Here is a 27,171-nt window from a genome sequence, read left to right on the forward strand (position 1 = left end):
AACCCCCACAAGTGACCCCATTTTGTAAACTACACCTCTCAAGGAATTCATCTAGGGAAGTAGTGAGTATTTTTAAATTTTTACATTTATACCATTGGGCAGTGAAAAAAGCATAATTATATTTTTACCACAAAAAAATGTTTTACCCTCAGATTTTACATTTTCAAACAGGGCAATGGGTAAAAATGGTGCCGAAATGTGTCACACAATTTCTTCTAAAAGTGGCAATACCCTATATGTGGCTGTATCGTACCGCTCAGCCATACGGCGAGATCTGGGGGGACGGAGCGCTATTTGACAATTGGAGAACAAATTATTGTAGAATAGGCATTTGGATTTGGGAGCACAAAATTTTCTGAATTTCTTTTGGGGGGCAAGGGCCATTTCACTTTTCCAGAGCCTTTCTGCTACCAGTAACTTGGAAGTCCCTTATATTTTTAACAGATGACGGACCTGAGTGGGGACTAGCTTTTTCTGAGGACTGAGTTGAAGCTCTTATTGGGAACATTTTACGTAACATTTATCCGACGCTCTAGGCTGAGCACTTACATCGGGGTTTCCATCTAAATTTCCAAGTGATGTAATTCAGATGAAACCCCTGCGGGATCCATTCACTGTAATGAGGCAGCAGAGTTACTCTGGACTCCGTCTGGCCTCTGTTTAGCGGTGTCCTTTTTTTCTGAAGTGCACAAAACTGTGGCCAACCGCACTTTTATGCATGCCTAAAACAAATGACACCGTGGGATCACAGGCCAGACGGCATCCACAGTGGCATATATCTGCCTCATTACAGGGAATCTTCCGTCATGGGTTCCGTCTGAATCACGTATTTCAGATATTTACACGGAAACTCTGGTGTAAGTGCTCAGCGCAGAGCGCAGGATAAATGTGGGCAGAGCCTTACTGCGATCTTTGGGAGACATAATAAACAAATCAGTAGCAGGTGAAGAATTGGTTTTATTTATTTTTTACGCCGTTCTCCGTGCGGTATAAGTGATGAGATTACTTTATTCTTCGGGTCGGTGCGATTACAGAGATACCAGATTTATATCGGGTTTTTATGACTGACAGCTGTCACACACTAAGAGACACTTTTTTTTACAAAATCTAGTTTTTGCATCGCCATATTATGAGAGCTATAATTTTTCCATATTTCGGCCGACAGAGTCATGTGACAGCTTGTTTTTTGCGGGACGAGTTGACATTTTTATTGGTACCATTTTTGGGTACGTGACATTTTTTGATCGCTTTCTATTCCGTTTTTTGGGAGGTAAAATTAACAAAAACCAACAATTTAGGAATTGTTTTTTGAGGTTTTTTTTTATGCCGTTCTGCGTGTGGTAAAAGTGATCAGGCAGTGTTATTCTTCGGGTCAGTATGTTTACAGCGATACTACACTTACTGTATATTTTTTTTATGTTTTGCCGCTTTTACACAATAAAACAATTTTATAGAAAAAATATTTTTTTTGCATTGCTTTATTCTGAGCGCTATAACTTTTTTATTTTTCGGCTGATGGAGCTGTATGGCAGCTTTTTTTTTTTTGCGGAACAATATGACGTTTTCAGCGGTACCAATTTTATTTCCATTTTGCTTTTTGATCGCATTTTTTTCCACCTTTTGTTTGGCGATATGATGAAAAAGCATATTTTTTTGCTCCGTTTTTTATTTATTTTTATTACGGTGTGCACAGAAGCAGTTAATTAGTGTGACAGTTTTATAGATCGGGTTGTTTCGGATGCGGCAATACCAAATATGTGTACTTTTTTTGGTTTTGCATAAATATACGGATTTATTGGTTTAATATTTTATTTATTTATTTTTATTTATTTTGTGATTTTTTTTTTTAACAGTTTAAAAACATTTTTTTTTACTTTTTTTTACATTTTTACTTAGTCCCTGTATGGGACATTAATTTTTATTTTTCTGATCACTGATCTCATGTAATGTAATAGACATGTATTACATTACATGAGATCTTTGCTGACTGTTTCACAGTCAGTGTGTCCTGCCAGGCTTCAGCTGCAGGCTGAGCCAGGCAGGACACCACATATAGCAGATCTGGAGGCGGTCATGTGACTTCCAGCTGCCATAGCAACGCCAGGTCCTGGAAGGTATAAAGGGGCCGTCGGAGAGGTAAGTGGACGACCCCCTCTCCTCCTGCTGTCTTCTATATGCCGCGATCACTATAGATCGCGGCATATAGAAGACAGTAAAGGGTTAACATCACTGGGACCTGATCCAATCAGGTCCCGATGATGTTCCCTGTCAGAGCTAACGCTCTGCACCGGAATCGCAGCGCTTGCAGGACCCTGGGGGTCCTGAGCGCTGCGAGACCGCCCACCGTTTTTAAACGTCGGTGCTGCACAGAGCCCAGCAAGCGCCGACGTTTATCTACAGTGGGCCGTCGTGAAGCGGTTAACAATTACAGAAAAATTCTTAATGAATTTCCTGTAATAATTGGCAAAACCCAAAAATCTCTGTATAGATTTCAAACCCATAGGTCTAGACCATTCCTGCACAGCCTGAACCTTCACAGGGTCCATCTCAAAGCCCTCGCTGGAGACAATGTAGCCCAAAAAACTAATTTTCTGCACAATGAACTCACATTTCTCCAACTTAGCAAAGAGTGAATTATCACTCAATAACTGCAAAACTTCACGTACACTCTGCAAATGGGACTCTAGATCTGGTGAATAAATCAAAATGTCATCCAAATACACAACCACATTCTTACCATTCAAAGGTCTCAGGATGTCATTAATAAGGTTCTGAAAAAATTCAGGTACATTTGGTAAGACCAAAAGGCATCACCAGATTCTCAAAATTACCTACCGGAGTGTTAAAAGCAGTTTTCCATTCATCACCCTCCTTCACTCGTAACAAATTGTATGCCCCCGGGAGATCAATTTTAGAGAACCACTTGGCCCCCACCAACTGGTTAAACAAGTCAGGAATTAATGGCAATGGGTAGGAATTGCGTACGGTAATCTTATTAATTTGACGAAAATCCAGACATGGACGTAAATCCCCGTCCTTTTTTTTTGACAAAGAAAAATCCATCTGCCACAGGCGACTTAGAAGGTCTAATGTGACCAGCAGCCAGGCTAGTCTGTATGTACTCCTCCAAGGCCTTTCTTTCAGGGATAGTCAGATTAAACAAGCGACTCTTGGGAAGAGTAGCTCCAGGAACAAACTCAATGGCGCAATCATAATCCCTATGAGGAGGTAAAACTTGTCATTCCTCCTCTGAAAAAAACCTCCAAAAATGTTGAATAGGTACCGGTAATTCCCCTTTTTCCACAGCCGCAATGCGACCATTACAACATTTATCTTAGCACTTCGGACTCCAAGACTTAATCACATTAGTAGACCAGTCCAGTAAAGGATTGTGCAGTTTTAACCAAGGCAAACCTAGAACGACCGGAGAGGGTAAATTATCCAATACAACAAAGTCCAAAATTTCTTGGTGAACTCCATTGATAGTGAGGGGAAATGCAGCAACCTTGTGAGTAATACATTTCAATGGAGTGTTATCAATTGCAATCACAGAAATAGGTGATGACAAAGGTTTGGATTTCAATTTAAGTTTTTCCAAAACCCCTTTATCAATCACATTAAGTGTTGAACCACAATCCACAAATCCCTGAAATTCAATCAAATCTTCCAGCAAAGTAGCACTCCCAGAAAGAAATACTCCTGCAGAGCGTAAACAAGCAATACGGGCATACGTGATCTTTTTTTTTTTCTTTACTTAAACGAAGCTCACAATACTTAATCAAATGGTCAGCTTTCCCACAATAAAGATACAATCCCTCTGGTCTCTTTCCTGAGAGCGGAGCGACATCGCCCCAACCTCCATCGGTTCTCCGCCATCTGAGCAGATTTTCTGGGGACTAGGACCTGACATTACAGGAGTCTTTACCTCATTCAGCCTGGACCTCAGCCTCCTGTCCAAACGAACAGCTAACTGCATGGCATCCTGCAGAGTCTCAGGTGCGGGGAATGCAATTAGCAAATACTTAACCCTTTCACTCAGACCAGCAAGAAATAGACATTTCAGAGCAGGATCATTCCATTTGACTTCTGAAGCCCATCTTCTAAAGTGTGTGCAATCATTTTCAACATCACCTGACCCCTGATTCAAACGCCTGAGTTCTGCCTCAGCAGATGAGATTAGATCAGGATCGTCATATAATAGCCCCATAGCAGAAAAAAATTCTTCTACCGACCTTAAGCATGAATCATTAGCTTGGAGAGAAAAGGCCCACCCTTGTGGTTCATTGCGCAAAAGTGACATAATAAAACCAATGCGCTGTGATTCATTCCCAGAGGACCTTGGTCTCAAACGAAAATATAACAAACAAGCATTTTTAAAGGAAAAAAAATCTTGCAGTTTACTATAAAAAAAACATCAGGCAGTACTACCTTGGGTTCCACAAAATGCGCTCCAGAACAGCTACCCACGTGTTGCTGGAGCTCGGCCACCTTCAGAGACAATCCCTGCAAGCGTTGAGCCAAATACTGGACGGAAAGCATACTGATCCCCGAATTTCTTTCCTTTTAATTTTTTGGGCTGGACTTACTGTTATGATCTGTAACAAGTACTAAGGAAAGAAAGGGGAAAGCTATCCCTACAGTAAGACTAAGCTGAATCCCTACGATGTAGCGGGCTGCCTGTTCCTTGCGAACAGACCCGCCTTAGTCCTCGGCTAGTCTGAACGAAGACCTATAGCATAAGGGGAGGGGTCCCTTAAAGAACTAAGGACTGGAACAAAAATGGGACACCTCCTAAACAGAGAAGTTGTTGCAGAACACAAAAAGACAAACAGACAAAAAGGTACTAGAGGTCCCAGAAGGACCAAGCGAACTGACAGAGAAAGGCACCGAAGCACCTGGCTAGAGAAACAGACAAAACAACACTGAAGTCCAGCACAGCCAGAAGGGCGGAGCTGGAATATAAAGGCAGATGGTCACGTGACCGCAAAACAAAAGATGGAAAAAACAAACAGGAGGGTTCTAACAGTCACGAGGGACGAAGCACAAGGTGCGGACAGGTTCCTCAAATACTGCCCGAAACATCTCCAAGAATCTCCCACCATCACAAGTCTCAGGATTGCCATGCTCCCAAATGGGGTTTGCCCAAGTAAGGGCAGAGAAACCAAAAGGCAATCTTGGTCTGGTCCGAAGGGAAAAAAAGAGTGCGAGTGTAGTGGATCTGGTACTGGTTTATGAAGCTGCGGCTCTCCTTGGGATCTCCATCAAAGGAGGATGGAAATGGAAGCTGAAGCTTAGCTGCTCCACCAGACACTGGAACTCCACACGGCTCCCCTGAAGACGATGGCGATACTGAGGAAGGCGGACCTGTCGCGATTGAAGAGCAAGATAGGGTGGACACAGAAGTGGACAAACCCTGGAGCTGAGCTGCCAAACATTAATTGCCTGCATCAGCTGGTCTTCACATGCCCATTGAGAACGTACCTCCTCGTACAAGACTTGTACTAGAGACTTGGGTTCACTGGGTCCAGATCTGTCAGCAAGGTACATGCCCTAAACGTAATGTAACGCTAGTGGGTGTGAACCCAACACGCCATGGGCCAAGCTTACGCTGGAAGTGTAACTAGGTGTCTACCAGCTCTTCACTAGAGCTTCTGGAGATGAGGATAAGGTAGGCAGCCAGTGGACACCACGTACCACCCCAGGACTGCAGCAGCTGACCGCAGAGGAGCAGGTATGAGGTACAGAAGGGCGAAAACAAAGATTCGGTCAGACGGTCTGAGGTCGGGGCAGGCAGCACAAGATCAGAATGCGTAGCCGAGGTTAGGAGCAGAGTGGTCAGACAGGACAGGTGTGGCACCCCAGGGGTCCGGTTGCCACAGTGGCATTGCCTCCCTCACAAAGGGGTGATGCCATGCCAGGAAGCAAGGAGGGGTCTCCTAATCAGGTTTACCAGCATACAACACTTTCCTGGCTCCAGACCAGAAAGGGGAGCTCCTCCCCTTCAAACTGGAATCTGGAGGCGGGGTTAGTAAGAGTGAGTTGAGAGGAGTTGGAGACAGGACAACGACCAGGAAGGACCTGGGGAAGGGAACTGTGTACAAGCTCGCCCCAGAGGAGAGAAGCGCAAAGGAACCGGACACCGGAGTCCGTGGTTGTGGGGCACTAAAGGCCCAGCAGCAAAATCCGTAGGGCAGGAGACAGCAGGTCTCCTGGCATTACCAGACACCCGGCAACAAAGCAGCACAATAGGGCCCAGCACCGCCATGTGGGAGCGACACTCCAGGAACGCCCAAGCTGCCTGACATACAGGTGAGGAAAAAGACGTTTTACTCAGGGACGAGGGCCGCAGCATAGCTTCAAGCAGCAGGGCCAAAGACATTAGAGCAGAGGGAAGGCCTACAACTTCACCTGGCGAGGTGGATTCCCAGCTTGCTTCCAGGCCGCCTGGACCTCTACTACCAGCTAGTACCCATGCCCCGGTCTGCTTAACAAACCGCAAGTAAAGATAAGAGGAAACCGCCATTAAGCTGTGGACTGATCATTATCTGCGCCATCACCTGCATTACACCGCACCAACAACATCTACCTCCACAATTCTACATATACTGCCCTGGAGCTTAGCTCTGCCTGTGGAGTGCTGAACCAATTCTGCTGCGTCACCATCAGCTCCAGAGGATCTGCACCGCAGCGGCGGCCTCATATAGCCGCATACCACAGGTGGCATCACGAACATTATCTCTAAGAACTTTATTCCCCTTTTACTTTCCCCTTTAATTGACCGCCCTGGGTCACGGACCGGGTCACAGCCACCGTGACATCCCCCAGCATCGAGGGGCGCATCAACTTGGCGTCACGAACAGGATTCGAAGCCCGGTATAACCGGGTACTGTGTGCCATAGACTTTGCTGAACTGTATCATCATGTCATTTGCAGTCAGCGGAGGGGAAGCAGGAAGGTAAGAGATCCCTCTCGCCTGCAGAGCAGCATACTGGTAGCCAGCAGAAACCCAGGACCTGGCTGGGGTTCACTAGGGGGGAGGAAGATGCCCAACCTGGGAGAGGATTCAGCCACGGGGACGGCCGCCGCCACTGTAATGCCGTTATCTATGCTGTTTATACCGGGGGCGGCGTGGTTGCCCCAGTACTCAGGGGAGTCGCACACCCTGAGTGAATTTGAGGAGAGACTGCGCAGTTTGTTTCAAGTGTACCCCCGTCTGAGGAGCAAAAAGTCAGCATCTTCATAGGCCAGCTAATCGGTGCGGCCCAGAGGGAGGTGAAGTCCTGGCCGGGCAGGGACAAAAGCACTGTTAAGGAAATACTGGCCCGGTTGAAGGATACCTTTGACACCCGAACAGCAGCAGAGATTAAAATGAAGTTCTACTGGTGCAAACAAAGGGTGCAGGACAGTGTACGGGACTATGCTTTAAACCTGCAGGAGGCGCGCAGGTAGAACCCGACAGTGGGCGAGACGAGGACAGATTGCTAACTAAGCAGTTATCGAGGGGCTCTTGTCTAACGCTCACCGGACACAGCAGCGCATAATGGCTCTGCAAAACCCTGATCTGGACTTTGTGCAATTTAAAGACCGGGCCATCCGGGTGCAGCGAGAATCAACCCCAAGTGGCACTGCACCCCTCCGGCACCTACCTATCACATACAACCAGGAGGTGGCGTCCTTTCCCCGTCACCTGTGGAGGCTGACGCGCAGACCCTAGATAATGACCCCTCCGCAGACCTACATCTTTAGGTCCAGGAGCTGACCAAAAGTATGGCTACACTAACCAAAACCGTGCAGGCCATGCAAGTGTCTCCAAAGGAAAGGATCCAGCTGGCTTCCAGTCCAGATGACGTCCCGTGGCGACGACATAGAAGAATTCCACCGACCAGAGGGAGAAACAGCGATCGCTACGACCAGGACGGACAGCCCATCTGCTGCCGCTGTCAAAAGTCGGGGCACCTCGCAAGATTCTGGAATTTAAACGCGCAACCCCAGGGGCAGAGGGCCAACCCCCAGGAGTAAGACGACCAGGCCCACAAAGCTGACGAGACAAGTACGTGGGAGCACGACCAGTCCTACCTGTCGTGCTTGATGGCATCCCGATGAACACGTTACTGGACACTGGTTACCAGATGACAACGATGCCATATATCCTTTTTAAACGATACTGGACTAATTCAGACATTAACCGCTGTCCAGATGAAAATATTAACATCTTTGCCAGCAATGGTCAGCCCTTGCCTCAGGTGGGGTATAAAGAGGTGACCATGAAGGTTGGCCGAGTATAATTGCTATCACAAGGGATGATTATTGTAGATATTGATCGCCGAGAAAGCCATCCTATGATAACTTTAGGCACCAATGTGATAGAGAATTGTCTTGGGGAAATTATTGTTTTGTTGCAACAGGTCGCAGAGACTGCTAGTTCTAATCAGCAGTGAGTTCTGCAGAAGGAGATCAAAGCCCTGATGCAAAGACAACAGGTAGAGCTGTCCGGTGGAGAAGTCGGCAGTGTCAGAATGAGTGATCCATTCCCCATTGCAATGCCCCCTAGGAGTGAAATCTTAATATGGTGTCGGGCAGCAATAGATCTCAGGGGTCAAGATTATCAGGCCCTGGTAGAACCCGTGTACACTGATAGTAGGCCCACCATCTTGACGGCCAGGGGGGTGGTCGATGTCTACAAGGGGAGAGTACCAATAAGCATCCGGAATTGTGGGGAGAAAGAGGTCCATTTACCCCGGTATGCCACCCTTGCACCAAACAGGTGGAGGACTATGGCTTCAAGGGGCAGGTGGAGGATTGGTGTCAGAAGCTACAAGTAGGCACTGACTCCACCCCTTTGCACCAAAAGCATGGGGTGTACCGGATGGTCCTAGAACATGAGTGAGTCTTTAGCAAACACCCACTAGACTTTGGGCAGGTAAAATGGGTCCAACATCATATCCCCACGGGAGATCATCTGCCCATTAAAGAGAGGTACCGGCCTGTACCCCCAGCTCAATATCAATGTGAATGTTACGGGAGATGAAGGAGGCTGGGGTGATCAGAGATAGTTGTAGCCCCTGGGCAGCTCCATTAGTCCTCGTTAGAAAGAAAGATGGTACAATGAGGATGTGTGTGGATTATGGGCAGATTAACCGCATTACACATAAGGACGCCTACCCATTACCCAGAATTGAGGAATCATTAGCTGCACTAAGATCCGCTAACTATTTTTCCACTTTGGACCTCACTAGTGGGTATTGGCAGGTTCCTGTGGCAGAAGCAGACAGAGAGAAGACCGCATTTACGACACCAATGGGCCTCTGCGAGTTCAACTGCATGCCATTCGGGCTCTGCAATGCCCCGGGAACATTCCAGCGGTTAATGGAGTGTTGCCTAGGACACAAAAACTTCAAAACCGTTCTGCTGTACCTAGACGATGTACTCGTCTACTCAAAGACATACGAAGACCACCAGGAGAACCTGGCCGAGGTGTTCGAAGCCCTATCTGGTTATGGCCTGAAAGTAAAGCCATCCAAGTGTAGCACCAGACTCTGAAAAAGTCACCGTGATCAAGGACTGGCCAAGACCCTCCACTATCAAAGAAGTGCGACAGTTCCTCGGGCTGGTAGGCTACTACAAGAGATTCATCAAGGGTTTCACCAAGATAGCGGCACCCATGCAGGACCTCTTAGTAGGCCAGTTCAAGAAGGCCAAAAACCTGAATCCTCCGTTCAAGTGGAGTAAAACAGAAGAAGAATCCTTCACTCAACAACATCTACCTCCACAATTCTACATATACTGCCCTGGAGCTTAGTTCTGCCTGTGGAGTGCTGAACCAACTCTGCTGCGTCACCATCAGCTCCAGAGGATCTGCACCGCAACGGTGGCCCCATATAGCCGCATACCACAGGGGGCGTCACGAACATTATCTCTAAGAACTTTATTCCCCTTTTACTTTCCCCTTTAATTGACCGCCCTGGGTCACGGACAGGGTCACTGCCACCGTGACATCCCCCAGCATCGACCGGCCTGGCTACTGAGTACCCCACGGCCCAGGGGGCACGTCACAGGCATACAAGCTAGGTCAATAACGGGAGAAACAGAAACATACAAGCAGGTAAACTGACTTGGAACCAACGTTTGGCCCAGGAGATGTGGGAGGAGCTGGGCAATAAAGAGCCTATTGGCACGGGATAAGCTGGGGAAACTAATCTCTGCAGGATACAGCAGGGCTAAATCTTGCAGAGACTGGCATCGACCCCTAAAGCCAAATGGACACACATTCAGATGCAGCAGTGCCAGGAATGCTGCATGAGGCAAACGAGAAACAACGTGGTCATCACGGAGAGTAGGGCGGCTCTGAGGAGGCATGTGAGTTACCGCCGTGACAATTTAGACTGGCAATGAATTTTTTTTACCATTTTTCTTTATTCATTTATTTTATGCACTGTGCCCTCCAAGAAGGTCTTACATGACCTTTGAGGGAAAGGGCATTTTAACGGTATCCCTTAATTCTACAGCACTTTACATACATACACTGTGTTCCAAATTATTATGCAAATAATATTTTCTCAGATTTTCCCAAATTACCTATATGAATTGCAGTCATTGTAATTTTCCAGTCAAATAACTATTAGAGTACAATTGAAAGGTTTTTGTACAAACTGCCTATGATAACAGTATATTTTTTAAAAAATAAAAAACTCAAACTGCACTCAAAATACATGTTCCAAATTATTATGCACAGCAGAGTTTTCAACCTTTTCATTTTAATAAAGAACAAAAAAATGGTCATTTTTGAAATTATAAGCATTAGCAGGTTATTACAAACTGAAATCAAACAGTTTTCAACTCAAAACTTTATTCTAGGTGATGTTACATTTGCACATAGGACCCCTTGTTCGAAAGGAGCTTCTGAACTCTCTCGTCCATTGAATTTGTCAGGTTTTGGATGGTTTCTGCTTCCAATTGTTTTGCATGAGGACAGAATACCCTCCCAGAGCTGTTGCTTAGATGTGAACTGCCTCCCGCCATCATAGACACTCCCTTTGATGATGCTCCAGAGGTTCTCAATGGGGTTGAGGTCAGGGGAGCATGGGTGCCACACCATAAGTTTGTCCCCTTTTATGCCCATAGCAGCCAGAGATGCAGATGTGTTATGTGCAGCATGAGATGGGGCATTATCATGCATGAAAATGATCTTGCTGCGGAATGCACGGTTCTTCTTCTTGAACCATGGAAGGAAGTGCTGTTTGAGAAACTCAACATACATTATGGAGTTCATCTTTACCCCTTCAGGGATCCTAAAAGGGCCGACAATCTCTCTCCCCATGATTCCAGCCCAAAACATTACTCCACCTCCTCCTTTATAGCGCCGTAGCCGTGTTTGCATGGGGTGTCCATCAACCAGCCATCCTCCACTCCATCCATCTGGACCATCGAGATCATTTCATGCATGATAATGCCCTGTCTCATGCTGCACATAACACATCTCTGGCTGCTGTGGGCATAAAATGGGACAAACTTATGGTGTGGCACCCATGCTCCCCTGACCTCAACCCCATTGAGAACCTCTGGAGCATCATCAAAAGGAGTGTCTATGATGGCGGGAGGCAGTTCACGTCTAAGCAACAGCTCTGGGAGGGTATTCTGTCCTCATGCAAAACAATTAAAGCAGAAACCATCCAAAACCTGACAAATTCAATGGACGAGAGAGTTCAGAAGCTCCTTTCGAACAAGGGGTCCTATGTGCAAATGTAACATCACCTAGAATAAAGTTTTGAGTTGAAAACTGTTTGATTTCAGTTTGTAATAACCTGCTAATGCTTATAATTTCAAAATGACCATTTTTTTGTTCTTTATTAAAATGAAAAGGTTGAAAACTCTGCTGTGCATAATAATTTGGAACATGCATTTTGAGTGCAGTTTGAGTTTTTTATTTTTTTTTTAAATATACTGTTATCATAGGCAGTTTGTACAAAAACCTTTCAATTGTACTCTAATAGTTATTTGACTGGAAAATTACAATGACTGCAATTCATATAGGTAATTTGGGAAAATCTGAGAAAATATTATTTGCATAATAATTTGGAACACAGTGTAATCATCACTGTCCTCATTGGGGCTCACAGTCTATGTTCGCTATCAGTATGTCTTTGGAGTATGGGAGGAAACTGGAGAACCCGGAGGAAACCCACGGAAACACGGGATGAACATACAAACTCCTTGTAGATGTTGTACTTGATGGGATTTGAACCCAGGACCTCATCACTGCGAGGCAAAAGTTATAACCACTAAGCCACCGTCTGGCCCATGACATATCAAAGCTTTTTCTTGTGGATTTCCCATGTAATTGGGGCTGCTATATTAGCCCCAGGTACAGGGAAATTACAGCCTCCTTACTACATAGCAGAGCTGTCAGGGTTTCCTATGACCCTGCAGTTCCTGTTCCCTCAATGCACCATGATCACATGTTCACTGGATCCAGAGAAGGAAGCAGGGTAAGTGCTTCCTAATCTGTACATACAACCCTAGTTCAGCATTGTGTATAGAGATAGAGATGGTAAATATGGTGATAAATTATGTCCATGTTCTCTCTGGGAAGTCTGGCTACATGTGACAGCCGACTCCTTGCCCCATAGCTTCACGATCTTGTGAAATCTGATTAGACTCCATTGACGTTTTAGAATGTCAGTGTAGGGGGAAGAGTGGACTGCCTGGACCTGTATTGCCTATTAGCAGCCCAGAAGCAGTTAAAGAAGAAAAAAAATATTGAGGGCAGATGCAGCGAAAAACCTTACTCACCTGTCTTGTCACAGTAATTTCATCATGTGCCTCAAATCCTAGAGGGCTCTGCTTTTTGTTAAGATTCTCGAACGTTATAGATACTGTAGCTTGCGTTATTCCAGTTTGACCATTTTTATACACAAGATCATGTAACTTGGAGGCTCTTACCTAAAAAAATATAATACCAATCAGAAACGGTTTAAAAAAAAAAAAAAAGACTCATAACTTAAAGCGAAACTGTCAGCAGGATTTTGCTAAGTAAACTACAGGCATTGTCATGTTCAGGCTGATTAATGTGATACTTGAGGTGAACAAATCCGTCTTGTGTAATCAGTGTTTGCAGTTTTGCGTTAATGATATGCCCGTGCTTCGGTGTGAGACTGTAGGCAGGTTCTTTCTTTGGTGCTCTAGGCCAGATTAGCAAGAAAAGACCTGCCCACAGGCCGCCCCTGTCTCTCTCTCTGGCAGTCTCTATGATGAGAAACATACTTGTGGTTTGGGGCGGGCAGGTAGGCAGGTCTTTTCTTGGTGCTCTAGGCCAGCAGGTCAGCAAGAAAAGACCAGCCCACAGGCCCGCCCGGAAGCACAAGTATGTTCCTCATCATAGAGGTAGTAAGAGACAGGGGTACCCCTGTGGGCAGGTGTTATCTTGCTGATCTGGCCTAGAGCACCAGGATAAGACCCTGCCTACAGTCCCACCCCGGATCAAGGGATTCTCATTAACTCAAAACTGCAAACACTTATTACACAAAAACCACAAGACAGATTTCTTCACCTCAGGTATCATATTAATCAGTGCAGCAGCCTCAAGATGACACTGCCGGTAGTTTATTTAGCAAAATCCTGCTGACAGGTTCGCTTTAAAAGGAACATGTCACCTGTAAAAAATCCTATAAACCTGCAGATATGGGTGAATCTTCCCAGCGCCGGCACTTAGACCCCAACTGCCGAGAGGAAATTATCTTTATTCCTCTAGTTAGTGTTCGGGTCCCAGTCATGGGGGAGGCGCCAGCGCGGGTTCAGTCACAGCTCTGTCTATAGAGAGCGTCGACTGTAACCGTGCCCCTGGCACTGACTGACAGTGATTCAGCATTAGGGCCGGCTCTCAGTCAATGTTGGGGGGCGCGGATAGAGTCGTTGCTCCCTATACACAGAGCGGTGACTGAACCCGTGCCGGCGCCTACATTAAATGGAATGAAAACACTGCCGGGGGGAAAAAGTTAATTTGTTCCTGGCAGCGTTGGTCTAAGTGCCAAGGACAGGCAGGTCCAGAACGCTATTAACCTGCAGATTAACCCGATATCTGCAGGTTAATAGCACTTTTTCATTTGACAGATTCCCTTTAGAGGGTGAATGAGCCTAAGGCCAAATTCAAATGTCTGTGAAACACAGTTCGTATACTGAGCGGCTGCATGTCTCCTGAGCCAAACTCAACAACCTTTGTGTGCTTATGAGGCGGAGTTCAGGGCTGTGGAGTCGGTAAGCCAAACCTGCGACTCCGACTCCTCAATTTCCCTTACACCGACTCCGACTCCACGACTCCGACTCCAACATATATTGCTTATATTTAAGTGAAAAATTTATTGTAGTACAATGTGAATATCAGACATTTAATCATTTTTATGATACAATAATCAAGATATTTAGATAGAACATAATATATATTTATTGCAATACAACTTTAGAACACAAGAAACTGTAATAAATTGTAAATATGTAATACACTATGTAATATCGATTACACATATATATATATTGTATATACAGTACTGTATATATATATATATATATATATATATATATATATATATATATATATATCCACATATATATATATATATAACACTATGTAATAAACTATGTAAGTGGCAAAAAAAACAGTTTTCAACAAAAACATACTAAATAACATTTGTGCAGTCTATGAATTTGTTCTGGGAAATAGTATCGCCTCCATCAGATCCTCCTTCATAGATGACCTCAAATCTGACCTAATAATTTTAAGGCTAGAGAACAACCTCTCTACACTAACTTGGGTTGGAGGCAAAGCCGTAACCACATGGGCAACATCTCTAAAAAATTTCCGGATATAAAGGAATTGCCTCATGCACAGTCAGTTTTGATGGACGGTTGAATTTTTCTATTTCTTTGAGAGCAAGTGAAACATTTTGCTGAAATATGGTCAATCTGCTTGCTATAGGAGACGAAGTGAAATCTTTTTCCTTGCGGCAACGCTTTGTCTGCTCCATGTCATCCAAATACTTGTCAAAGTCAAACTCCTCATCTGATGAGGATGAAGATAAGGCAGCAGAAGCACTGTCAGGACCCAAGTCCTCTTGCGCCTGGCAGTCCTTCTGTAGGCCACTCATCCTAACTGCTACCTCAGTCAGAGCTTCATTCTTTTTGGGACAGATAAGATATGGATAGACAGATATGGATAAATGGATAGATAGATAGATAGATAGATAGATAGATAGATAGATAGATAGATAGATAGATAGATAGATAGATAGATAGATAGATAGATAGAGAGATGGATTGATGGATAAATATATGGATAGATAGATGATAGATAGCCAAATGGATGGACAGATGAAAGGATGGATAGATAGATAAATAGATAGATAAGATAAGATGGATAGATAAGATAGATAAAGTCATAGATAGATAGATAGATGGAGGGATGGATAGATAGACAGTGGGATAGATGGAGGAATAGATAAATTAATAGAGGGGTGGATAGGTAAATAGAGGGATGGATAGATAGAGAGATAGATGGAGAGATAGAGGGATGGATGGAGAGATAGAGGGATAAATGAAAGGATAGATGAACGGATAGATGGAGGGATAGATAGATGGATAGATAGAGGGATGGATAGATAGATAGATGAATACATGGAGGGATAGAGTGTGATAGACAGATGACAGCTACAGACAGCAAATAGTACATTGCACATATCGCACATATCTTTCACACATTGTACAGAGAGCACATAATAATCACCTACAATATTAGCATTTGCTACCTTCCTGTGACAGAGATGAGCAGTAGTACTTTCACTTTCTCACTTTCTCCAGCTCGGGGCCCAGGAATCGGATCCTGTACAGGGCAGGCACCCCTCCCCCTCCTCTCTCTGGTAAAGACGGCAGAAGACAGGACAGAGGAGGGGAGATTGCCCCCTGCAGTCTGGAGCCGGTGAAGGACGGGAGCACTGCAGCAGACAAGTGAGTTTTGATAGGTGCGTGCCCCTGCTTCTGGGGGTCAGCAGCCCCCCCATGCCCCTCGCTGGCTACGGCCATAATTCACACACAGCGTTTTTGCGGATCCGTTTTTTGAAGTAAAATGCAGTGACTCTGGGCATCCCAGCAAAGTCAAGTTTCAAGATATGACATTCAGACAGACACATTGTTTTGTGAGGATCCGTTTTTGGGCTCAAAAATGGATCCTCACAAAGAATGAGCATGTCAGTTTGTGCGGCGTTTTTCTAATCTGCTTTTGCTATTGAAAACATTATCTATGAGCTCAAAAACCTTTCAGGTGATGCGTTTTTTTAAAAAGCTGATCTGTTTTTGCAGCTGAAAAATGTATCCTCAAAAAAAGCAGCTAAAACGCTGTGTGCGAATGTAGCCTTAGATCAGGAATAGAACAGTCATTTATAGGACATTTCATAACTTTCCCAAATTCCTATGAAAAAATATTCAGCACATTCTGCATTGAACTACTGTACCCAATTTATTAAATATTTTAGGAGTCGGAGTCGGTCCATTTTATACCGACTCCGACTCCACCAAAATGAGCACCGACTCCGACTCCACAGCCCTGGCGGAGTTCAAGTCAGTAGACGCACAGCAAGCCCGTACTGCATGTTCTGTACACAGATGTCTAATTCTGAACTGTGATTGGGTTTCCGACATGTAAATTGACAATGTCATAACTGCTGTATTGCTATAACACCACTGGATGAGAAACAATCAAACTGCTTGTAAGCGCAATGTGAAAGCACGCTCACATCCTGTGGACCTAGTCTAAATAGTGACAAGTCGCAATTTTGCATTAGGCTATATTTGCTGCATGTATAAATATTTATTCTCAACTATTATTCTGGCATGTCAAATATTTAATTTGCAACCAATACTAAAAATAATCAGACACCTTCTTAGTATACTATTCTGTGCAGGCAAATATTTCAATCAACTCACAATTTTCTGTCCTGAAGTAAAAAAAAACTCAACTGGTGTACACCAATTTTGCAGACACATCATCTCCAGTAACAATATCGGGGAGAGGAAGGGGATATCTCCACAACTCAGCATCCGATGGATATAAGTTGATAGACACCGAGAGGAAAGCTGCTGCATAAAGTCACAGAGGGATAGGACGACATCACACTTTTATGGGTAATGTATTAAAGAAGTTGTCCGGTACTTTTTTTTAAACTGCCAAATGTATTCAGCATGTGGGCATAAGTATATTTGTAAATACCTTGTGTTGCTGTTTCTGCCTGTGAGCGACGCTATCGGTGACCGCTCACAGGCAGCACGTGACCCCCCGCTGACGTCACGACAAGTGAAGCGTGACTCAGCACTGGGGTCCCGGAGGTGGCTGATGGGTTGTGGGCGGGGTTATTCCCCACGTCACACCCAGCATTCACTGCGCGCTTTCCCAATTAATGGGGAGAGGCAAAGCGTGCGGTGGATGCCGGGTGTGACGCAGGGGAATAACCCTGCAGCCACCGGTGGAACGCAGAACAGGGACCCCTGGCTGCAGCCTGGACTTGTCGTGACATCAGCGCAGGGTCACGTGATGCCAATGAGCGGCCACTGATAGCGCTGCTCACAGGCATTATCGGCAACACAAGGTATTTACAGAGATACTTATGCCCACATGCTGAATACATTGGGCAACTTTAAAAAAGTACCGGACAACTTCTTTAAGGATCCACATAGGTTAGAGCTTGTAGACAACCAAATACTGCCATACGCATAAAGTACAAAGAGGGGGAAAAGTGTGTCCTACATAACATCCACCAGTCCATATGTTACCTGGGTAAGATTGGAGATGCCAAGAAGGAAGCAAATAGAATCCAGAATATTGGACTTGCCGCTGCCATTAAGTCCAGTGATCGCATTGAAAAGTGGATCAAAGAAATTGATCTCTGTCCTCTGAGCGTAGGACTTAAACCCTTCAATGATAATGGACTTGATGTGCATCTTTGAGCCTGCTCTACCTGGAAGAGAAAAAAGGAATTATGTACATATGATGAGCATTGGTGGATGCAATTACATGGGATAAAGGGGTTGTCCATCATTTAGAAAATGTTACTAAAATAGGGACTAGTGCACTGTAAGATGAAAAATATTCATTTACTCTCATCAGGTAATTCCCCAACAGCTCTGGACCTTGCCAGTCTTTCACTTATACTGCTGTGATATCATGCTGTAAGTGGCCACGTGAGTGCAGCAGTCAAGCGCTGGCATTCTCATTTACAGTGGTGTGAAAAAGTGATTGCCCCCTTCCTGATTTCTTATTCTTTTGCATGTTTGTTACACTTAAATATTTCACATCACAAAACAAATGTAAATATTAGACAAAGATAACACAAGTAATAACAAAATGTAGTTTTTAAATTAAGGTCTTTATAATTAAGGGGAAAAGAAATACAAACCTACAGGGCCCTGTGTGAAAAAGTGATCGCCTCCCCCCCTTAAAACAAAAGTTAACTGTGGTTTATCCCTTCTTTGGGAAGCTGAGTTCAATTTCCCTATCCACACACAGGCCTGATTACTGCCACACCTGTTCTCAATCAAGAAATCACTTAAATATGACCTGCCTGACAAAGTGAAGTAGACCAAAAGATCCTCAAAAGCTAAACATCATACTGCGATCCAAAGATCATTCAGGAAATTCAGGAACAAAAGAGAAAAAAAGTAATTGAGATCAATCAGTCTGGAAAAGGTTATAAAGCCATTTCTAAAGCTTTGGGACTCCAAAGAACCACAACGAGAGTCATTATCCACAAATGGCGAAAACATGGAACAGCATGAGCTGTGACGAGCGGCTCCAGCCGCACATAGTAAAGCTGGGAACTTCACTGTGCACATGCATGGAGCAGCTCGTCATAGCGCATGCACAGTGAAGCTGGTAACTACACAGCCTCACTTCGTACACGCGGGGAGGTGTGTGTCAGAGCGCATGCGTGGCTCCCAGCTATGCAAAGCTTTACTGCCAGCTGTGTCATACTGCGCAAGCACCCCATAACTTCAGCGCTCGCAGGGAGCAAAATTCAAATACATGGGCGGCGCCAGCCCTGACTGATGTAGCGCCACTCATGACTGAATGTGAGGATCATTCCCCTATGACTGAACGAGCAGGTAGGATTATAAGTATATAAAATGTTATATCCTCATTATATTTGCACTAATTTTAATGAAAAAAAGCGTGTTACTGATGCACATTGCATCACTAACAACGCAATGGGGGCAGTTTACTAGTAGCTAGGACGTGACAGGTTCCCTTTCGCAGTGTTCTGAACCTGCCTGGCGCCAGCACTAAGAGCCCCACTGGAGGGAGGAAATGAACTTTATTCCTATCTGCAGCCTCAGGCTTTCAATCGTAGATGGTGATCCGACTCAGCATCAGTCACCGCTCAGTACATAGGAAGCAGCGGTTACAACCGCGCCCTCGGCAATGACAGACAGATGGCACTAACAGAGGCAGCTTCTGTAGCCTCAGAGGAGCAGTTATGATGTGCCATGACCACTGTAGCCAATCACTGCCGGAGCACGGTTTTGCACCACACATTACCACTGTATATGATAATTACCTGCGTGGCCTGCGCGTGGTTATGCCCCGCACACGACCACTGTAGCCAATCACTGCCTCCACGTGGTTATGCCCCGCATATGATCACTGTAGCCAATCACTGCCTCCACATGGTTATGCCCCGCACATGACCACTGTAGCCAATCACTGCCTCCACGTGGTTATGCTCCGCACATGACCACTGTAGCCAATCACTGCCTCCTCGTGGTTATGCCCCGCACATGACCACTGTAGCCAATCACTGCCTCCACGTGGTTATGCCCCGCATATGATCACTGTAGCCAATCACTGCCTCCACATGGTTATGCCCCGCACATGACCACTGTAGCCAATCACTGCCTCCACGTGGTTATGCTCCGCACATGACCACTGTAGCCAATCACTGCCTCCTCGTGGTTATGCCCCGCACATGACCACTGTAGCCAATCACTGCCTCCACGTGGTTATGCCCCGCACATGACCACTGTTAGCAATCACTGCCTCCACGTGGTTATGCCCCGCACATGACCACTGTAGCCAATCACTGCCTCCTCGTGGTTATGCCCCGCACATGAGCACTGTAGCCAATCACTGCCTCCACGTGGTTATGCTCCGCACATGACCACTGCAGCCAATCATTGACTGAACGTGGTTATGCCCCGCACATGACCACTGTAGCCAATCACTGCCTCCATGTGGTTATGCTCCGCACATGACCACTGTAATCAATCACTGCCTCCACGTGGTTATGCCCCACACATGACCACTGTAGCCAATCACTGCCTGCACATGGTTATGTCCCGCACATGACCACTGTAGCCAATCACTGCCTGCACGTAGTTATGCTCCACACATGATCACTGTAGCCAATCACTGCCTCCACGTGATTATGCCCCGCACATGGCCACTGTAGCCAATCACTGCCTCCATGTGGTTATGCTCCACACATGACCACTGTAGCCAATCACTGCCTGCACATGGTTATGCCCCACATTTTTCTATCACTTCTCTATCAGATAAGAGGGGCTGGGGAAGGTGAGACAGGGTCCCTCCATAGTAATATCACTGCTGATACAATTACATAAAATGTATTATATTCTTATAAACAAGTGCCTAACGGGTCACGTGACCTGCCATTCAGGGGTCTGGGGACATCGCTATGCGAACAGTGATGACTGACCCATCACCCGCTACTTATCTAGGTGAGGTTTATGTTACCTGGGAAGCCGCTGCTTAGAAAACACAAGAGTATAACAATGCAACAAGCATTCACCACCATGAGCTGCCAGCAGCGCTCACAGCCGGCGCAAGGGTACAGGCGGTGCACGGGTGCAGGGGGCATATGGGTACAGGGCACAGGCGGCGCATGGGTACAGGGTACAGGGGGCGCATGGGTACAGGGGGCATGGGTACAGGCGGCGCACGGGTACAGGGGGTGCACGGGTACAGGGCACAGGTGGCGCACGGGTGCAGGGTACAGGCGGCACACGGGTACAGGGGGCGCACGGGTGCACGGGGCGCACGGGTACAGGGTACAGGTGGCACACGGGTACAGGGCACAGGCGGCGCACGGGTGCACGGGTACAGGGAGCGCACGGGTACAGGGTACAGGGGGAGCACGGGTGCACGGGTACAGGGAGCGCACGGGTACAGGGCACAGGCGGCGCACGGGTGCACGGGTACAGGGAGCGCACGGGTACAGGGTACAGGGAGCGCACGGGTACAGGCGGCGCACGGGTACAGGCGGCGCACGGGTACAGGGGGTGCACGGGTACAGGGGGTGCACGGGTACAGGGCACAGGTGGCGCACGGGTGCAGGGTACAGGCGGCACACGGGTACAGGGGGCGCACGGGTGCACGGGTACAGGGGGCGCACGGGTACAGGGTACAGGTGGCGCACGGGTACAGGGCACAGGCGGCGCACGGGTGCACGGGTACAGGGAGCGCACGGGTACAGGGTACAGGGAGCGCACGGGTACAGGGCACAGGCGGCGCACGGGTGCAGGGAGTGCACGGGTACAGGGAGTGCACGGGTACAGGGTACAGGGAGCGCACGGGTACAGGCGGCGCACGGGTACAGGGGGCGCACGGGTACAGGCGGCGCACAGGTGCACGGGTACAGGGGGAGCACGGGTACAGGGGGCGCACGGGTACAGGGGGCGCACGGGTACAGGGGGCGCACGGGCACAGGGGGTGCATGGGTACAGGGTACAGGCGGCGCATGGGTGCACGGGTACAGGGGGCGCACGGGTACAGGGTACAGGGAGCGCACGGGTGCACGGGTACAGGGGGCGCACGGGTACAGGGGGCGCACGGGCACAGGGGGTGCATGGGTACAGGGTACAGGCGGCGCATGGGTGCACGGGTACAGGGGGCGCACGGGTACAGGGGGCGCACGGGCACAGGGGGTGCATGGGTACAGGGTACAGGGGGCGCACGGGTACAGGGCACAGGCGGCGCACGGGTACAGGGAGCGCACGGGTACAGGGGGCGCATGGGCACAGGCGGCGCACGGGTACACACTTACCAGAGCGCGGGACCGGCACCTCACTTTGAAGCTGAGCGCGCTTTTCTGCAGCGTCTAGAATGCAATTGCTCCTATGAAGAGATGGTGTCACATGAAGGGGCGGGGCCTCCTCCTCCCGCGCGGACACGGTTACAGAAAGCAGAATTGTGCTCTTGGGGGTTTACGTCTAGATAGGAGGGGCTCCTATGAGGCTCCTTCCAGAAACTCCACTCTGGACTGCTCACTGGTGATTGGTGAGGTGACTAGAATGGAGGGCTGTAGTGAGGAGGATCTCACCCGAGCCTCCACTGTAGACTGGTCAGTGTTGAGGTGACCTGAGTGGAGCTGCTGTAGCGAGGTCCTGAAAGGAACAGCTCCAGTGTAGAAGGCTCAGCACTGACAGGGCCAGAATGGAGGCGATTCCAGGAGCTCCTCCTACACACTGCATTCTAGGACGGGAAAAGCCGAATTCTATCACAACTGAACAATTAGTGTGATGTGTAATGTTTTATATTACGAAAAGCAATAATAAAAAACTAATTTTATTAATTACAACAAAAAATTACACAAAATGCAACAGCTTTTTCCAGCTAACCCTTCCTTAAGACGGGCATGTAAAATTCCAGTGTTCATTTATCAGGGCTGTAATCTTGTGTAATGGATTTTGGCCACGTCCCCACTCCACGCTCATTTACCATTTCTTTCTCCCCTGGCAGGAGGAGTTGTCAGAGGGGCACTGGTAATCAGGGGCATTCACAGACGGCCCTCATCCCCAATCCTGGTATGCATGGCGCCCTCATCCCCAATCCTAGTATGCATGGCCCCCTCACCTCTAATCCTGGTATGCATGAACCCTTCATCCCCAATCCTGGTATGCATGGCGCCCTCATCCCCAATCCTAGTATGCATGGCCCCCTCACCTCTAATCCTGGTATGCATGGTCCCAGGGCCGGCTACAGATTTTTGTGGGCCCTGGGCGAAAGAGTCTCAGTGGGCCCCTTTAACACATACCACAATTCATGATACACAGATACCGCAGAGAAATATATATCGTTAGCAAAATAGCCCAAATCCTATGGTGGGATTGGGGGCAATTTCTTCTCACAAGCACCAAGTTAAACCAACTCCTAGAAAGCATTATATGAAAGGAGACACCGGAGTTATAATGGCTAAAACATACATATTTTATTTATTTAATACAAGACATTTTTTCATGTAGACAAACAAATACTGACAACTAACGGCAACACAGTGGAGCCAAATCCTCCACAGACACAAAAAGCGGCAAGACCCTAATAGAAATATCAAAAACAAGCTGCAAAAAGTATAGATGTAAATATAAAGTGCAGCACAGGTAGGGCATAAGGATAATCAACATCATATAACAAATGCCAGTGTAAGTGTATCTAAAGCATCCATCAGAAATTTACATATAGGTAGGCTAGTTAATCCAGTGGTGATCTCACCAGTAGTAAGTAACCGTAAGGCTGTGGAAAGGAGAGGCGGCACCAGGGGCGCGGTGGTGAACCCCGACGGGCGTTTCGCAGCATACACAGCCGCTTTCTCAAGGGGCAGTATTAAGCAGTGGTGAAAGGACCTTATTTAAGCCCCCAGGGCCGGTCACGTGGGGCCTTATGTGACCGACCACATGATCATGAGAAGGGGGGCGTGTCTGTCTCCCTCTCCCGAGTGCTCAGAAGCGGCGCATGCGCAGCCAACCCAGGCGCCGAGCACTCACCCAGGCCGTCAAGATGCACCGCGCATGCACCCGGCATGGAAAGTGCCCAAGCGCCCGAGCACCCACAAGCCTCATAGAGACGGCCGGGTGCGTGCCCAGCAACCAGTGGAGGCGGCGCATGCACACCGCATCGGAGGAGGTGAAAGATTAGTGTAATGAAAACGTGGGCGTAGTACTGAATGCTTAATTGTACTCAGTAGGCATAATGCTGAGTGCCAGCAAAATAGCATGAAGCACAAATAGTGAATGCATATGCTCAATAAACCGCTTCCAGACCACCCACTGTACATAAACGTCGGCGCTGCCTGGGCTCTGTGCAGCGCCGACATTTATGAGCGGTCGGTTGTCCCGCAGCCCTCAGGACCCCCAGGGTCCTGCAAGCGCTGCGGTGCAGAGCGACAGCTCTGACGGGACATCATTGGGACCTGATTTGATCAGGTCCCAATGATGTTAACCCTTTGCTATCTTCTATATGCCGCGATCTATAGTGATTGCGGCATTTAGAAGATAGTGAGAGGAAAGGGGGTCATCCACTTACCTCTCCGACGGCCCCCTGATGTCTTACAGGACCTGCTGTTGTCATGGCAGCCGGAGGTCACATGACCGCCTCCGGATCTGCCATGTATGGTGTCCTGCGAGGCTCAGTCTGCAGCTGAAGTCTAGCAGGAGACACACAGTGTAAAACTGTCAGCAGAGCTCTCATGCAATGCAATACATGTCTATTGCATTGCATGAGAACACTGATTAGAAAAATAAAAAATTAATGTCTCATACAGGGACTAAGTAAAAATGTAAAAAAAAGTCTAAAAAATGTTTTCAAACTGTTAAAAAAAAATCACAAAATAAATAAAAATAAATAAATAAAATATTAAACCAATAAATCCGTATATTTATACAAAAACAAAAAAAGTACACATATTTGGTATCGCCGCATCCGAAACAACCCGATCTATAAAACTGTCACACTAATTAACTCCTTCTGTGCACACCGTAAAAAAAAAAAAAAAAAAAGAGAACAAAAAGCTATGCTTTTTCATCATATCGCCAAACAAAAAGTGGAAAAAAATGCGATCAAAAAGCAAAATGGAAATAACAATGGTACCGCTGAAAACGTCATCTTGTTCTGCAAAAAAAAAGCCGCCTTACAGCTCCATCAGCCGAAAAATAAAAAAGTTATAGCTCTCAGAATAAAGCGATGCAAAAAAAATATTTTTACTATAAAATTGTTTTATTGTGTAAAAGCGCCAAAACATTAAAAAAAATATACACTACCGTTCAAAAGTTTGGGGTCACCCAGACAATTTTGTGTTTTCCATGAAAACTCATACTTTTATTTATCAAATGAGTTGCAAAATGATTAGAAAATATAGTCCAGACATTGACAAAGTTAGAAATAATGATTTTTATATGAAAGAATAATTTTCTCCTTCAAACTTTGCTTTCGTCAAAGAATGCTCCCTTTGCAGCAATTCCAGCATTGCAGACCTCTGGCATTCTAGCTGTTAATTTGCTGAGGTAATCTTGAGAAATTTCACCCCATGCTTCCTGAAGCCCCTCCCACAAGTTGGATTGCATTGATGGGCACATTTTGCGTACCATACGGTCAAGCAGCTCCCACAACAGCTCAATGGGGTTGAGATCTGGTGTCTGCGCTGGCCACTCCATTACAGATAAAATACCAGCTGCCTGCTTTTTCCCTAAATAGTTCATGCATAATTTGGAGGTGTGCTTTGGGTCGTTGTCCTGTTGTAGGATGAAATTGGCTCCAATCAAGCGCTGTCCACAGGGTATGGTATGACGTTGCAAAATGGAGTGATCGCCTTCCTTATTCAAAATCCCATTTACCTTGTATAAATCTCCCACTTTACCAGCACCAAAGCAACCCCAGACCATCACATTACCTCCACCATGCTTGACAAATGGCGTCAGGCACTCTTCCAGCATCTTTTCAGTTGTTCTGCGTCTTACAAATGTTGTTCTGTGTGATCCAAACACCTCAAACTTTGATTCATCTGTTCATAAAACTTTTTTCTAATCTTCCTCTGTCCAATGTCTGTGTTCTTTTGCCCATGTTAATCTTTTCCTTTTATTAGCCAGTCTCAGATATGGCTTTTTCTTTGCCACTTTGCCCTGAAGGCCAGCATCCCGGAGTCGCCTCTTCACTGTAGATGTTGACACTGGCTTTTTGCGTGTACTATTTAATGAAGCTGCCAGTTGAGGAGCTGTGAGGTGTCGATTTCTCAAACTAGAGACTCTAATGTACTTGTCTTGTTGCTCAGTTGTGCAGCGGGGCCTCCCACTTCTCTTTCTACTCTGGTTAGAGCCTGTTTGTGCTCTCCTCTGAAGGGAGTAGTACACACCGTTGTAGGAAATCTTCAGTTTCTTGGCAATCTCTCACATGGAATAGCCTTCATTTCTAAGAACAAGAATAGACTGTCGAGTTTCACATGAAAGTTCTCTTTTTCTGGCCATTTTGAGAGTTTCATAGAACAAACAAATGTAATGCTCCAGATTCTCAACTAGCTCAAAGGAAGGTCAATTTTATAGCTTCTCAAATCAGCCAAACCGTTTTCAGCTGGGCAAACATACTTGTGCAAGGGTTTTCTAGGGTTTTCTAAACATCCATTAGCCTTCTTACACAGTTAGCAAACACAATGTACCATTAAAACACTGGAGTGGTGGTTGTTGGAAATGGGCCTCTATACACCTATGTAGGTATTGCAATAAAAACAAGACGTTTGCAGCTAGAATAGTCATTTACCACATTAACAATGTATAGAGTGTATTTTTGATTCATTTAATGTTAGCTTCACTGAAAAAAATGTGCTTTTCTTTCAAAAATAATGAAATTTCTAAATGACCCCAAACTTTTGAACGGTAGTGTACTGTAAGTGTAGTATCGCTGTAAACGTACTGACCCGAAGAATAATGCTGCCTTATCACTTTTACCACACGCAGAACGGCATAAAAAAAACTCTCAAAAAACAATTCCTGAATTGTTGTTTTTTATTAATTTTACCTCCCAAAAAACGGAATAGAAAGCGATCAAAAAATGTCCCGTACCCAAAAATGATACCAATAAAAATGTCAACTCGTCCTGCAAAAAACAAGCCGTCACATGACTCTGTCGGCCGAAATATGGAAAAATTATAGCTCTCAAAATATGGCGATGCAAAAACTAGATTTTGCAAAAAAAGCGTCTTTTAGTGTGTGACAGCTGTCAGTCATAAAAAGCCGATATAAATCTGGTATCTCTGTAATCGCACCGACCCGAAGAATAAAGTAATCTCATCACTTATACCGCACGAGGAACGGCGTAAAAAATAAATAAAACCAATTCTTCACCTGCTACTGATT

At 46.2% G+C, this 27,171-nt stretch overlaps 1 protein-coding gene across 1 annotated transcript in view; it reads right to left on the reverse strand.

Moving 5' to 3' along the window:
• Window positions 1-22,119, reverse strand: part of LOC141266096 (structural maintenance of chromosomes protein 2-like) — a 206,799-nt gene extending 184,680 nt beyond the window's left edge. The window contains exons 1-3 of the mRNA XM_073680173.1: window positions 22,098-22,119; window positions 17,812-17,996; window positions 12,790-12,939 (exon numbers count right to left, since the gene is read on the reverse strand). Coding sequence (XP_073536274.1) covers window positions 12,790-12,939; window positions 17,812-17,979 — 318 coding nt within the window. The 5' untranslated portion in view covers window positions 17,980-17,996; window positions 22,098-22,119. The remainder of the gene's footprint in view (window positions 1-12,789; window positions 12,940-17,811; window positions 17,997-22,097) is intronic.
• Window positions 22,120-27,171: the final 5,052 nt, after the last annotated feature.

This window comes from Phyllobates terribilis, unplaced genomic scaffold (assembly GCF_046119375.1).
Source record: "Phyllobates terribilis strain yellow unplaced genomic scaffold, ASM4611937v1 Scaffold_1__5_contigs__length_1240528914, whole genome shotgun sequence".
Classification (NCBI taxonomy): domain Eukaryota; kingdom Metazoa; phylum Chordata; class Amphibia; order Anura; family Dendrobatidae; genus Phyllobates; species Phyllobates terribilis.